Below are 15913 nucleotides of genomic sequence, written 5' to 3' on the forward strand. Positions count from 1 at the left end.
GTCCCAGGCCTGAGCCCTGAGCTCTGGCCTTGCAGACAGAAAGCCTTCCCTGGGAGTGGTGAAGATGCTGGCATGTCAGGGGGTAAAACTTGTTTCTCTCTGTCCATGGCTTAAAATAATCCTGCGGCCTCACAGGGTGACAAATGAGTCACCCTCCTGACCCCGCAGCACCCAAGACAACCGGGGTGCGCTTTGTGGGATGTGGGGGAGACCCATGGAAACAGGGACCATTTTACCCATACACAGAACATGCAGCTGTGTAGGGCCCCTGAACATTTGGGGCACCGCTGGGTCTTACTGTCCATCCACCCGCCTCTTCCTGCCCCTGCTCTATGGCTCGGCTTCCTGCAGAGAGGATCTAGTGAACTGACAAGTGAAAAGGCCGGACTGATTGGCAGAACATTGACCCAGTGAAAGAGCCATTCCACAGGCATTTGCCAACCCTGGGTACATACTGTTAGTGTCTGAATATCTTGGGTCAGTCAGTCGACAGGACCAGAGTTTAAAATTTGCTTTAAAAATATTTCATTGGTGAGTTGCTGACAATTATAAAATCACAGCTCTAAAATCATTCCCCCTGCCCCACACCTGCCCAGGCTGCAATTAGGCATAGCGGCACCAGGCTGTAGTCCAGCAACATCTGTGGTCTGGCAGGATTTTAGTTAGCCAGATGTCACTTATCATGAGTGTGGCCAAGTTTCCTGCAGTCCCATAAAGTTTGTTTACAGCCCCCAGTGTTGGCTCTCAGCGTTCTTTGCTGCGATTTAGCTCTAACTTACCCCTAGATGTCTCTAAGGGTATGTCTATTCTTGCACCTTAGTTCGAACTAGGGATGCAAATGCAGGCATTCAAAATAGTCAATGAAGCGGGGATTTAAATACCTGCATATTTCAAATGCCTGCATTTGCATCCCTAGTTTGAACTAGGGTGCAAGTATAGACATACCCTAAATCCCAGCAAGCAGTGGCAATGTTGCTAATACTGCTAGGCAATATTGACCTCCCGTGGTCTGACAAACTGGTTTGGCACCGGTCAGGTCCCAAGAGTGCCGGACTGGAGAGGTTCAGCCTGTAGAACGTTCGAAATCTCTCCGGGACACAGCTGGCCTTAGCAGAGTCCCCAGGAAGTGTCTTTAAGAGAAAACCCTTTGGGGGTTTACCACTGTTTCCTTTGTTGGTTTTTGATTTTTGTGGGGGATGGTGGTTGGTCTCCCCCCTTCCCTCCCCCTCCCCCCGCCACTTGAAGGGCAGTTGATCAGACAGTACAAAGGGGGCTTTCCTCGCCATTCCTATCCCCCGTACTGTGTGCATCCCAACTTGTTACAGCACATCCATGCAGGGCGCCAGCTGCTACACGCACAACTGCTCCTCCAGCGCTTGGTGAATGTTGGGATCCCTGAGCAAACCTGCCTGTTTCAGCATGTTGGAAGAAACCTCTTCCTCTCTGCCCCCACCATGAAATAATCCCAAAGCTCCACTGACGAGAGGCACCCCGGCTGCTGAAGGCCGGTTCCGGGAGCTGATTGGATCGGTGGGGTGTGTGTGGGGGGGGGAGTCACATGGTCTAGCAGATTCCAAGGAGGGGGGGACGGGGAGCTTGTGTCTCTGTGTTCTTGGCTAACTCCCCCACCCGACGGGCATGCGGGCAGTGGCTGTATCGTCTAGGAATAGCATGTAAAGCTCCTGTCCCACACCCCGGCACGCACACACACACCCATGTGCAGCCAGGTGGAGAGCAGCGGGCTATTGGAATATGACATTTTGTGGCTGGGGCAGGCAGGCCTCAGCCAGCAGACACGGGGCCAGAAGAAAGAGCTGCCCTGCCTCTTGCAGCCGCGGTGACGTCCTAAGCCCAGTCCTGATGGGGCTGGCAGGCGTGTAACTGAAGGCAGCAGCTGGCTCTTGGCAGTTGCTCTCCCCCAGGCGATGGCAGGGGGAGCCGTTCCCCCTGCTCCTTAACATGCTTGTCGCTTTCGTCACGTTGCCCCAAACCTTGTGCCCTTACAAGCCCTGCCCTGTGTTCTGCCTGAAAACCAGGCCGGCCGGCCAAAGGCACGGACATGGCCTGTCGCGCTGATGCAGCCAAGGTGCAAAAAAGCAGAGGAAGATGGGGCAGTGGAGGAGGAAGGCGGCAGACCGGGGGGCCTCAACAGGAGTCATTTCTAAAACGCAGGTCCTGCAATCTGCCTCAGCGCCATGAAGGGAGGCACATAACGCCCCCCCCCCCCCCGGCTAAATTACATCACCAGTGCTTTGGGGCGGGGAGCGTGTCTTGCTGTTCGTGTACAGCACCTAGCGCGGGGGGGGCTCATTCTGAGTGGGGACTGTTCGAGGCCAGTGTCCTATAAATCAATGAGGGGGCTGCGCGTTTTCAGGAGCCCAGGCTGGTCTGAGCAGCAGCAGCTGGACCCCCGCAGTGGGCACCCTGGCATGCGAGCGCAGTCCCCACACGCCCGCCCCCGCCTGGGCAAAGGATGCGCCCCTCCGCTCCGCTCTCCCTCTTCCTTTCCAGTACTCCCCGCTGCTGAAGAAGCTCTACTGTCAGATCGCCAAGACCTGCCCCATCCAGATCAAAGTGGCCACGCCGCCCCCGCCGGGCACCGCCATCCGGGCCATGCCTGTCTACAAGAAGGCAGAGCACGTGACGGAGGTGGTGAAGCGCTGCCCCAACCACGAGCTGGGACGCGACTTTAACGATGGTGAGTGCTGGGCTCCTGCCCCTCCCATAGCCGGTCAGAGAACCAAAGAGCTCCCCGGGCCGCGCAGAGGAACCCCCACGTGCCTGATGCGCGCCGGGAGGGAACCCTGGCTCCCCAGGACTCAGGAGGTGGCAGGGGAGACAGATCAGGGCTGAGCAGAGACGGAGCTAACAAGTGTCACAGACCCGGCCAGAACCAAGCGCCCCAGCCAGCTCTGCAGGGGCAGCAGGATCCTTCCCTCGCCTCTCCCTGGGCTGGCTGTCCCCGGTGCCCTCTGCCGGCGGACGCCGGACAAGGGCTGGTCTGCTTTCTCGGTCGATGGTTTTCACCGGCTAGCTCACTGCCACCGGCTGCCTGTGACACCGGGGTAGAATGTCCAAAAGTGCCCACGTTCCAGCCCCCCCAAGGTATCTCGGCACCTAACGGCCATTGATTTCACTGGAAACCAGGAGCCTAAATACCTCGGAGCATCTGGACCTGAATGACTTGGGATCCTAAGTCCCCTGGGCATCAGCGGGGCAAAGCTGCTTAAGAGCTTTTGAAAGTGTTCCCCCCTGGCTCCATCCCTCTTAGAGACGGTCAGAGGAAGAAAGGCCGAGTGTGGCTCCCGCCAGCTCCCTGAGCAATTCACTTGCCACCGTCTCCAGAGGACAAAAGGCTCAGAGCCCAGTGCTGCTACGCAGAACGCTCCGCTCCCAGTACAACCCTTTACCTTGGGGGGGGGCTTTTAGGGGAGTGGGGCCACTGACCCCCAAAAAAACACACTCCGCTCCCAGTACAACCCTTTACCTTGGGGGGGGGGCTTTTAGGGGAGTGGGGCCACTGACCCCCCAAAAAACACACTCCGCTCCCAGTACAACCCTTTACCTTGGGGGGGGGCTTTTAGGGGAGTGGGGCCGCTGACCCCCCAAAAAACACACTCCGCTCGCAGTACAACCCTTTACCTTGGGGGGGGGCTTTTAGGGGAGTGGGGCCGCTGACCCCCCAAAAAACACACTCCGCTCCCAGTACAACCCTTTACCTTGGGGGGGGGCTTTTAGGGGAGTGGGGCCGCTGACCCCCCAAAAAACACACTCCGCTCCCAGTACAACCCTTTACCTTGGGGGGGGGCTTTTAGGGGAGTGGGGCCACTGACCCCCAAAAAAACACACTCCGCTCCCAGTACAACCCTTTACCTTGGGGGGGGGCTTTTAGGGGAGTGGGGCCACTGACCCCCAAAAAAACACACTCCGCTCCCAGTACAACCCTTTACCTTGGGGGGGGGCTTTTAGGGGAGTGGGGCCACTGACCCCCAAAAAAACACACTCCGCTCGCAGTACAACCCTTTATCTGGGGGGGAGCCTTGTAGGGGAGTGGGGCCACTGACCCCCAAAAAAACACACTCCGCTCGCAGTACAACCCTTTATCTGGGGGGGGAGCCTTGTAGGGGAGTGGGGCCGCTGACCCCCCAAAAAACACACTCCGCTCGCAGTACAACCCTTTATCTGGGGGGGGAGCCTTGTAGGGGAGTGGGGCCGCTGACCCCCCAAAAAACACACTCCGCTCCCAGTACAACCCTTTACCTTGGGGGGGGGCTTTTAGGGGAGTGGGGCCACTGACCCCCCAAAAAACACACTCCGCTCCCAGTACAACCCTTTACCTCAGGGGGTGAGGAACCTTTTTTTTGGGTCAGGGGCCACTGACCCCCAGAAAAATCAGTCGGGGGCTGCACAGAAATGAAAAGCAAAACTAACAAACCAAACCTTCCCCAATAACGTGGCCCCCGACTGAGAAGCAGAAAGACCCTCCCCTACATTCCCCTCACACACCAGAGCCTGGGGGGCGGGGCAGGTAGATTTTGTGGGGGAAAAGCCACCAAGGAGCCTTTCCCGGCCCCGGCCCCCAGCAGGCAGAACCCATGGATCGGATCTGGCTCTGGCTTCCCTGACTCCGGCTCGCGAGGCGAGGGGCTCCTTCCCCCATAGCGGGGAGCCAGTACTGGAGCCTCGCGGGGGAGCTGCAGGGGGTGGAAGGGGTGGGGCTGGAGCACTGGCGCAGGATCCCCAATGCTGGAAGGGGAGCCCAAGCCTCAGGGGCTGGATCCAGGCTAGCAGGGGTCCAGATCCGGCCCCCAGGCCTTAGTTTCCCCACCCTGTCTCCCAGTGCACCACTTGCCAGATGGGCTTCCCTTCAAGGGCGGGGCTGCTCCCCATTCGCCAGTCTGAGCGGGCGTGAAGCTTTCTTCGGGCAGGGCCGTGGTGCCCACGTTCCCCGGCCCGGGACTCAAGTCGCTTCCCCAGAGCCACGGCCAGGCAGCCCGGCCCACAGCCGCCCCACGGCAGACACGTGGAAGAAGGCGGCGGCGACACGCCCCACCCAAGAGGGGCTGTGGCGGCAAAGCTGCCTGTGCCCCGGGGCAGCCTGGGGCGGCCTTTGCGCAGGCCCACGGTGGTGCTCCCCCCCCCCCCCCGCAGGCAGAGCTGCCATTGGCAAGGCCCGGAGCCCACCGGCGAGGGCCCAGGCTTGCCCAGTCTCGGAGGAGGAGGGGCAGCAGCCCCGAGGGAGCATTTTGCTTTGTGTTTGTACTTGCCCATGCCTGCCAACGGGGGGCGGGGGGGTGGGGAAAGGGCAAAGAGGGCAGCTGCCCTGGGGATTCAAGGGGCCTGGGGCTCCCGGTCACAGCTGCTGCACTGTGGCAACGGAGGCAGCCGGAGCCCTGGGCCCTATAAATCGCCTGAGGGCTGGAGTGTGTGTGTGTGGGGGGGGGGGGACACGCCTTGCTCAGGGTGCTGCAGGGGGGGATGCGCTCCAGGTGGTGCCAAGGGCTGGCTGCACCCAGCCCTGCCCCTTCCCCTGAGGCCCCGCCCCTTCCCCTGAGGCCCCGCCCCTTCTGGGCACATGGAGCTGGGCCCCACCACCTTGCCCCGGGGGAAGCTGTCAGCTCCCCTGTACTTGCTTTCGGTGACGGGCCCAGTCCTGTATTGGTTCTGGCTCCCCGGGAACGGAGCCCAGTGGGAGCAAAAGTCAGTTCAACAAGCCCTTTGGCTCCTCAGGAAGTTCCGGTTTACGCTTAATGCCACATTGGGTTGAATTTTGAGGTCAGTTGTTATGTGGCCTGACTCAAAGCAGGCCCCTTGGGCCCCTTACAAGCAGGTGGAGCTGAGGGGAAGCTGGAGGGGACAGTGTCTACACACGGATGTTGAACTGGTTTACTTGCCATCGGTTTTTTTACACCCCTTTTCCTGAGAATAGCACCCCTCCCCATTCAACTCGCTTATGTTGGCTTGTTTAACCTGATTCCCAAGCACCGTAAGCTAAACAGAAACGTGCCTGGTGGAAACCGACCTGTGAGCGTTCCCACTGCTTCCCCCACCGTGAAACTACACAGATTTCAGAATCACACTCGTTCTCAGGCCAGCAGGCCAAAACAAGAAGGGTCTTTCCTCTAACTCTGCTATCTGCCTCTGCAGGCCAGGCCGCTCCGGCCAGCCACTTGATCCGGGTGGAAGGCAACAATCTCTCTCAGTACGTGGATGACCCCGTCACCGGACGGCAGAGTGTGATGGTGCCATACGAGCCACCACAGGTATTCTCTTGGTCCCAAGAGGATGAGGGGCGCTGGGGAGGGAGAAGAGTTTTCTGCAATAAAGTTACAGCTGCCGCCCGAATCTGACCTTGCGGTGGCTCCATTGGCACTGAGTAGCTGAAACTAGCATCTGCCCTGTGGTACTTAGGAGATGAATCTAGATCCTTCACAAGACACCTGATGGCGCTTCAGTGTCTGGAGAATAGTATCCCTCTTGTTGCAGCCTTCGATAGCAAATCCACTGGGCCCGTTCTCCTTCCCTTTCGGGCTCTGCCAAAGCATCTCACTTTAAAGGAGAATCTTGCTTCCAATCCACTGGGGCACAGAGCCTGGTGCAGGGTAATAGAAATGTCAGCCCAGCTAGAACTCCTCAGTGGCACATCAAGCCACTCATGAAATAAAAACGGTGAGTGGAAAGCTTAGCGTGCCCCCCGGGGTGCTGGTAAGTTAGTACATTGGGGGAGGGGGCTGAATTTCCAGCTGCAATGTCACATACGCGGGTCAGTGAATGAAATAGCTGGCAGTAAGGTCCCACAAAACTAGCATGGTATGAAAGTAACGAAGGCCCCCAACAGTCACAATGGCTACGTAATCCTCATTCAAAGGGATATCTCCTTAGAGCAAGGGTAGAAATTCATCTTCCTTCGTGAACATTCTCCCAAAACACACACACACACACACAGAGTGACTGAGTTCTGCCACCATCTCACACACACACACACACACACACACACAGAGTGACTGAGTTCTGCCACCATCACACACACACACGCACACAGAGTGACTGAGTTCTGCCACCATCTCTCACACACACACACACACACACACACACACACACACACACACACACACACACACACAGAGTGACTGAGTTCTGCCACCATCTCTCACACACACACACACACACACACACACACACACACACACAGAGTGACTGAGTTCTGCCACCATCTCACACACACACACACACACACACACACACACACACACAGAGTGACTGAGTTCTGCCACCATCACACACACACACGCACACAGAGTGACTGAGTTCTGCCATCTCACACACACACACACACACACACACACAGATTGACTGACTTCTGCCACCATCTCACACACACACACACACACTACACACACACACACACACACACACAGAATGACTGAGTTCTGCCACCATCACACACTACACACACATACACACACACACACACACATACAGTGTGACTGAGTTCTGCCACCATCACACACACACACACTACACACACACACACACACACACACACACAGAGTGACTGAGTTCTGCCACCATCACACACACACACACACACATACAGAGTGACTGAGTTCTGCCACCATCACACACACACACACATACACACAGTGACCGAGTTCTGCCACCACCTCCCCCGGGCTTTGAACACCCCCCTTCTCCCTGATGCTCAGTGTGTCGTTTCCTCTCCTTCGGGCAGGTTGGGACCGAGTTCACCACCATCCTGTACAATTTCATGTGCAACAGCAGCTGCGTAGGCGGGATGAACCGGCGACCCATCCTCATCATTATAACCCTGGAGACACGAGAGTGAGTCATTCTGGTGGTGCCAAGGCCAGACGCCCCCTCCCTGCTTCACGCCAGAGCCGGGCTCTCCTGGGGCAGCACGGGGAGGTTATGAACCAAGTGTCAGCTGCGTAACTAGATAGACTCTCGCCCAGACCGCATCGGAGTATGAACCACTCATGGCCTGGGGAGAGAAAACCAAGGAGTTAGCCAAACCCCAGCGAGCCACTTGCCAGACCCCTGGAAAGTTCTAGAAGCTGCAGCCTGAGGCAAACCTCCTGCTCAAGCATCTTTGGCCTGGGGCAGACCCACCGCAGGAAAGACGAGGGGAAGTGACATCCCCTGAGTGGGAAGTTAGTGGCTACGAAGTGCCTTAGGGGGTAGTTGTGTGTAGGAGATGGGCAGGGCCTGCCCTTCTCCCACTGTGCACCTTCACAGCCCGGAGAAAACCTCTTACTCCTTCCTGTCTGACTGGGACATCTTCTGGAAAAGCTTTCTTTTGAAAGAGAGCGTCTACACAGCAAAAGCGCAATGAAAAAGCGATGTGCTTTTTCAAAAGAGCATCCACATTGATTGGACACTATCGCACATTTCAGTTGGGATTTCTGTGGACGGAGTTGCCACCAGACCACCTGTGCTTTTTCCTGGAGGCCTCTTCTTTCAAAAAAAAAATGTTCTCTTCTGTGTCCACGCTCGCCTTTTTCCAAAACAGCTTTTTCAGAAAAAAGGCTTCTTTCTCGTAGAAGATTTACCGCCATCGGAAAAACCCCTCCGTTCTTTCGACTTTCTTTCAAAAGAACACAGCAGTGTGGACATAAGCATAGTTTTTCTGGAAAAACTCTGCAGTGTAGATATACCCCTTAGGCTGTGTCTACACTGGCAAGTTATTCCGGAAAATCACCCACTTTTCCGGAAAAACTTGCCAGCTGTCTACACTGGCCGCTTGAATTTCCGGAAAAGCACTGATGATCTAATGTAAAATCATCAGTGCTTTTCCGGAAAAACTATGCTGCTCCCGTTCGGGCAAAAGTCTTTTTCTGGGAAACTGTTCCGGAAAAGGGCCAGTGTAGACAGCACAGGGCTGTTTTCCGCAAAAAAGCCCCAATCGCGAAAATGACAATCGGGGCTTTTTTGCGGAAAAGCGCGTCTAGATTGGCCACGGACGCTTTTCCAGAAAAAGTGCTTTTCCGGAAAAGTGCCCTGCCAATCTAGACTCGCTTTTCTGAAAATGCTTTTAACGGAAAACTTTTCCGTTAAAAGCATTTCCGGAAAATCATGCCAGTGTAGACGTAGCCTTAGGGTATAACAATCTTAGCCTTTTGTCAATCAGAGAGGAAAAGCCACCAGAGAAAATTTACCCCCCGCCAAAGGGATCTGCACAAGAGCCCGGGCATCACAGGGAGTTTACGTGGAACACAGCACCTCGACTACGTCTACACTGGCATGATTTTGCGCAAGAACTCTTTTGCGGAAGAGTTCTTGTGCAAAAACTCTTCCAGAAGAGAGCATCTCCACTGGCACGTGCGTTTGCACAAGAGATGTGCTTTTGCGCAAGAGCATCCGCGCCAGTGTAGACGCTCTCTTGCGCAAGAAAGCTCCGATGGCCATTTTAACCATCGGGCTTTCTTGCGCAATAAATTCATGTTGCCTGTTTACACTGGCCTCTTGCACAAGAACAGTTGCACAAGAGGGCTTATTCCTGAGCAGGAGCATCATAGTTCTTGTGCAAGAAGCCCTGATTTCACACATGAGAATGTCAGTGTTCTTGCGCAAGAACTCCCCGCCAGTGTAGACAGGCAGCAAGTTTTTGCTCAAAAGCGGCCGCTTTTGTGCAAGATCGTGCCAATATAGACACAGCCCTCATGTGCTGCATCAGGCCTGGGGCATATGTACAGCAGCCTTGGGCTTCCGAACTTACCAATTCCTGTGGAAAACCCTTGTTAGGTGCTCAGAGGAGGGGCATTCCTTATCCTGAGCTCTTTGGGGAAGGCGGGTTCTTCTGTTTTCTTTCCGGGAGCGTTTCCAAGCTTTTGAAGTCAGCCATCGGCACAGAGTCCAGAGCCACAAAACCCAGCCCCACCGAGAAGGAGGGTTAGGCACAGTCGGATTGTTTCCCTTTTTGGTTTTGCTCTGCTCCCCAGTGGCCAAGTGTTGGGGAGGAGATCCTTCAAAGGGCGGATCTGCGCCTGTCCCGGCCGAGACCGGAAAGCCGACGAAGACCACTTCCGAGAGCAACAAGCCCTGAATGAAAATGCAGCTAAAAACGGCAACGTCAACAAGCGCAGTGAGTCCTCCAGTCAAGCCGGGAGACCTCCGGCTTTGCTCTGCCTAGGACGTCTGAGCTGGTGCCGTCCAGGGCACAGCCTGTCCTTCCTGGGCAGCAGCAGCAAACTCCCAAGTGCGAAACTTGGGTGAAGTTTAGATGAGAAACGCCTCAATCCCAACGTCGTCGCTCAAATCCATGTGTCAGCTATAAACCTGGCAGCCTGAACAAAGGGGGGAAAACAACAAGGAGGCCTGAGGCACCTTAACGACTAGCAAATGTATCTGGGCATCATCTCTCATGGGCTAGAACCCACTTCATAAGATGAATGAATTGGAGACTCCAGTTTGGCAGGGATATATACACACGTGCAAAGATGGGTGAGTCACATTACTATGTGGGGGACCTGTGCTAACGAGGTCAATTCAATCAGGGGGGATGTGGCCCACTCCCAAAAGGTGATGAGACAGTATGAATACCAAGAGAGAAAATTACTTTTTGTAGTGAGTTAGCCACTCCCCGTCAATCACAGAACACTAGAACTGGAAGGGACCTCGAGAGGTCATCAAGTCCAGTCCCCTGCCCTCATGGCAGGACTGAGCACCTAGATCATCACTGACTGGTGTCTGTCCAACCTGCTCTTAAATATCTCCAGAGATGGAGATTCCACAACCTCCCTAGGTAATTTATTCCAGTGTTTAACCACCCTGACAGGCAGGAATTTTTTCCTAATGTCCAATCTAAACCTCCCTTCCTGAACTTTAAGCCCCATTGCTTCTTGTCCTGTTATCTGAGGCCAAGGAGAACAATTTTTCTCCCTCCTCCTTGTAACACCCTTTTAGGTACTTCAAAGCTGCGATCATGTCCCCTCTCAGTCTTCTCTTTTCTAAACTCAATAAACCCATTTCTTTCAGTCTTTCCACACAGGTCATGTTCTCTAGACCTTTAATCATTCTTGTTGCTCTTCTCTGGACCTTCTCCAATTTCTCCACATCTTTCCTGAAATGTGGTGCCCAGAACTGGACACAGTACTCCAATGGAGGCCTAATCAGTGCAGAGTAGAGCGGAGTTTCATATTTCAAGTTTGCATATAAATTGAACTGACCTTGTTCGCACAGGTCCCCTTCATACTAATGTAACCCACCCATCTTTGCACGTGTGTATATCCCTGCCAAACTGGAGTTTCCACGTCGTGCATCTGACAAGATGGGTTCCAGCCCACGGAAACGGGTGCCCAAATTAATTCGTTCGTTTTGAAGGTGCCACTGGATTCCTGGTTGTTTTTACTGAAACTGACTAACATGGCTTCCCCTGCAAAACTTGGCAGAGTGGCATTCTTAGTGCCGGTGCTTCATTGTCCAGAGCTACTTGCTCGTTATCAGGGGTTGACAAACCCTGGCGAGAGCTACTCGCCAGCCCCGCACCGTGCATGCACCAGACTGGCACTGCGCATGCGCGAAGCACCGGTGAATGGGGTGCACGGAGTGACCAGCTGAAATCTACTCGCCACGGGCAAGTAGATTCAGCAGTTTGTCAAGCCCTGCTCATTATTATTGTTAAAGGCGAGTGTGTGTTAGTGCTCAGCTAGCCAAAGAAATAACATACTCCTGGGCTTAAGCTTATCTTCCACCGGCATCTGCAAGGAATTCTTCCCATCCCTTGTCATCCAGCATTGGCCAGTTTCTCCCTGTGGCGTTTTTGCTCTGGAGAACTGGCCCTTCTGGAGACCGGCTAGCGGCAGGCAAAGCGTCTGCCGAGTTTAGGGCAGGGGTCAGAAGTGGGAGGCAGAGAATTGAGTTTTTGGTGTAATATTTAATCCCTAATTCCTCCCGCCCCAACAAAGGTGGCACATGCTGAGTAAGCCACCTCAGGGCTGTTCTTTACCTGCAGTAAAACCTTACAAAGTGATTTTGGCTCTTAACCGGCTCCTACGCAACCGCTTCCCCGCCCTGCCCTGTGTCACGATAACGCCTCTCATCCGCCTGCCCCGTGCGGGCGCTCCTCGCCAACGGCGACAGGGACTGGTCTGTCTCGAGCTTCCTCTATTTTAAGAAAGCAGATCACTCCCGAGGGCCTAGGGACACGCAGCTATTGCCGCTCGCTCTCCCCTTGCGAGCTGGAGGCCGGTAGTTCGGGCAGGAAGCTTTGTCCAGCGGAGGTGCCCCTCTCCAGGGCTTGGAGTGCCTCTTGCTGGGCAATCAGGGAAGCCGTTGTCTGTTTCCCTGCTCTTGGGGTCTGGCTTTCCATTAGCCGGGCTCGTCAGCCGCTGCCTGCCCTGCTAGGAGCGCTAAGATTTACTCTAATGCGATTCCCAGCCCTGATGTTACGGAAGAACTAGGGCCTGGCAGCGCCGATGATCACACTTAACTTGATTGTCTCCTAACGCTCTTTCCCGTCTCCTTCCCCAGCTTTCAAACAGAGCCCCCAGGGGATTCCTGCCCTAGGGACGGGCGTTAAGAAAAGGCGGCACGGGGAGGAGGAAATGTATTACGTCCCTGTAAGTATCAAATCTGCTGTATGTAGTGGCTGAACCCAGCCCTGGGAATGCCCCTCCCTGGCTAGGGCATGTGGGAACGGCTCCCAGAACTCAAAGGGCAAAAATGCAGGAGGTGGGAAGACCCCTCCCCCCCCCCCCCGTTTGCCTGGTTCTGGCCCTTGAGGCTCCTGAACTTGCCCTACTTCCCAGCAGCCCCCTCCCACACACTGCACCCCTCATTTTGACCCCATCCTGGAGCCCGGGGGGCCTACACAATCTACTAGCCAGCCCCTCCCCCCAGGCTGTGATGTGTGAGGGGAACGTGGGGAGCATCTTTCTGCGTCTCCGTCCGGGCCCACATCCGTGACTTTTTTTCACTTTTGTGCAGCCCGCGACTGATTTTTCTGTGGGTCAGCGACTCCCCTGACCTGCGAAAGTTTCCCCACCCTGGGCAATGGCACTGAAGTGTCGCTGAGAGGACGAGGCCTCCCCACACCGGCACTCCCGTCAGTACACGGCACCGAAGTGCTGTGCTTGGGGCGGCTGGCACGTCTGGTGCTGAGGAGACCTTGCCGAGGGTGCAAGGGGCAAGGCTGAGGGGGCTAAGAACAGGCTCAGTGGGGGAACAGGGTGGGCGCGAAGCTGCAGTGAACGCTGAGCTCTTGACAGGGCGCGCGGAGCTCCACAATCACGCGCTGGACTTGCTTTGCAACCCCAGGGCAAGAGCACCTGCTGCAAAACAAGGCTGGAAGTCACCTTCCTCCCTGATCCCACTGTGGCAAGAGGGAATTTGGCTCCGTTCACCTTTGGCACGGCTCCCAGTGCCAGGGACTCGGCTCCCCCATCTGTCACGCGACACCCCATCAGACCCTCGCGCTCCTGCTGGAAGGAGACTAGAGGACACCATGAGCTGCAACTGAATTACGTGAGGGCGTCTCTCCCAGACGTTACTTGCCTTACTAGTGCTTCAGGCCACCCAGCCAGTGTCCCTGGAGCAGGCTGAGGAAAGGAGGTGGGCGGGGGAGGTGGGGGGGCCGGTCAGGCTGTGTCCTGCAAGCCTGACAATACAAGTCACATCCAAGTACGGGCTTGCTTTGCTCCTCGCCTCAGGTTCGGGGCCGGGAGAACTTTGAGATCCTGATGAAGATAAAGGAAAGTCTGGAGCTCGTGGAGTTAGTGCCGCAGCAGCTCGTTGATTCCTATCGGCAACAGCAGCAGCAGCAGCTCCTGCAGAGGCAGTAAGTATTGCGACCGTATGGTCCATGGTCACCCAAGGGCTCTCCAGCCATCAAAGGCACGGCGAGGCCTCTTAAAATCAGGAATAAGGGATCTTTCGGAAAAGGCTTTATTTTCCGAAAGATCCCGTCTAGACTGGCGCTTTTCTCCGGCAAAGCCCCGAGCTGGAAAAAAGCGGCAGCCATGTTTATACAAATGAAGCGAGGGAGATTTAAATCCCCGCTTCATTTGCAATTCCGACTTGTCTCATCTGCATCCCTTTTCCGGAAAAGGGGTGCAGTGTAGAGACAGCCCTAGTGAAATAGTTTTTCCTAATATCCAACCTGGACCTCTCTCACCACTGATTTCAAGTGCTCAGTGATGGAGATTCCTCTCGGGCCATTGGTAAATTGCTCCCATATGACTTACTCCCCTCGTTAGAAACAGTGATGCCTTATCTCTAGGATGAATGAATCTAGCTTCAAGTGCCAGGCACTGGGTTCTTCTCGCTCTCCCTCTGAAGAGCCCATTAGTACATATTTGTTCCCCATGTAGAGCCTTAGGCTATGTCTACACTCGCGGCTTCTTGTGCCAGAAATATGCAAATGAGGCGAAGAATGGAATATCGCCAAGCCTCATTTGCATAACTAATGAGCCGCCATTTTTGCAGAAGAGGCTCATGCGCCAGAAGGAGCTGTCTACACTGCCCCTTCTTGCGCAAGAAAACCCCACTTGCGCAATGCCGTTATGCCAATTATTTTCAGGAATAACGGCATTGCGCAAGAGAGGGGTTTGCTTGTACAAGAAGGGGCAGTGTAGACAGTCCTTCTGGCACAAGAGCCTCTTCTGCAAAAATGGCGGCTCATTAGGTATGCAAATGAGGCTTGGCGATATTCCATTCTTAGCTTCATTTGCATATTTCTGGTGCAAGTGTAGACATAGCCTTAAAGTGCAATCAAGTCGCTCCTTGGCCTTCTCTAAAAATGACAAGCAGCCCTGTGGCGCCACAGCGCATGTCTACACTGGGGAGTTATTTCGAAATCACAAGGCGAGCATCCACACTACCAGGCCTGCTATTTCGAAATAGCGACTCCTGCTTGTGACGAGGAATGAGCTTATTTCCAAATAGTTATTTCAGGAGTTGGTATTTATTTCAAAACAACCTGGTAGTGTAGACTTAGCCTTAGAGACTAAAATATAGAGAGAATCAGGAGCTTTCGTGGGTAAAACCCACTTCCTCAGAGGAATTGGAGTGGAACAATTTTTTGTAAGTCTCTAAGGTGCCGCAGGACTACTCGTTTTTAAAGTTATGGGCTAACATGGCCGCCCCGAGACTTTTTAGCCTCCTCTTGGTTAAGCTGTGAGATCTGATTAAGCAACAGCAGTGACCAGTGGAAGGCACAGAAGGGAAGTGACTTTTCCAAGGCACCCGCGCAACGTACGTGGCCTTAAACCCGCGCAAATCGTGTCCACAGCAGGGTTTTGCGCTGGGGCAGCTGTGCTGCTGGCTAAAACCGCCGAGGTGAGTCGGGTGACACCCAGAAGTCCCTGGGGAGGTTTGATTTTCTCCGTCTCCGCTAGCATCTGACTGACTGTGCCCCTCTTCCCGAACAGGAGTCACCTGCAGCCCCCTTCCTCCTATGGACCAGTCCTCTCGCCAATCAACAAAGTGCACGGAGGAGGGATCAACAAACTGCCGTCTGTCAACCAGCTGGTGGGGCAGCCCCCGCAGCACAGCTCCAGCTCCGGGCCCAACCTAGGCCCCATGGGTAAGGGATCGGCCCTGCCCCTGGACGTGGGCTAAGCCACCACACAGGGCCGGCAGTTCAACACTATGGAACGCAATGCACAGCTCTCCTCCCCCACCGCCGGGCTCCTCCCCCGCTCCCTACCAGAGCCAGTGACCGTCGGCTCGGTCATCCGTAGTTATGGAGCTACACGGCTCGGAACAACTCTCCATGTCGATAGCTGGGAGAACCTGCCCGTGCCAGGCTCCCGCTGCATCTGTGTGTGGGGTGGGACTTCCAGCCTCTTCGCCCTCCCCCACCCGATGGGGAATTTGCAGGGAATCCCCCCCGTCATGGGCAGCAGGGATCACAGGCGTGGGACGGCATTGCATTCCCAAACCGCCAGCCTGGCCC

General features: G+C 55.2%; 1 protein-coding gene across 4 annotated transcripts in view; it reads left to right on the forward strand.

The window, feature by feature from the left end:
• The window catches only part of TP73 (tumor protein p73), a 112297-nt gene that overhangs the window by 89823 nt on the left and 6561 nt on the right, over positions 1-15913 (forward strand). For all 4 annotated transcript variants that reach the window (XM_075906809.1, XM_075906811.1, XM_014574393.3 and 1 more), the window contains exons 5-11: positions 2512-2698; positions 6148-6263; positions 7733-7842; positions 9960-10102; positions 12490-12578; positions 13668-13795; positions 15387-15541. In XM_075906809.1, the coding sequence (XP_075762924.1) occupies positions 2512-2698; positions 6148-6263; positions 7733-7842; positions 9960-10102; positions 12490-12578; positions 13668-13795; positions 15387-15541 (928 nt within the window). The remainder of the gene's footprint in view (positions 1-2511; positions 2699-6147; positions 6264-7732; positions 7843-9959; positions 10103-12489; positions 12579-13667; positions 13796-15386; positions 15542-15913) is intronic.

This window comes from Pelodiscus sinensis, chromosome 23 (assembly GCF_049634645.1).
Source record: "Pelodiscus sinensis isolate JC-2024 chromosome 23, ASM4963464v1, whole genome shotgun sequence".
Taxonomy (NCBI): Eukaryota; Metazoa; Chordata; order Testudines; family Trionychidae; genus Pelodiscus; species Pelodiscus sinensis.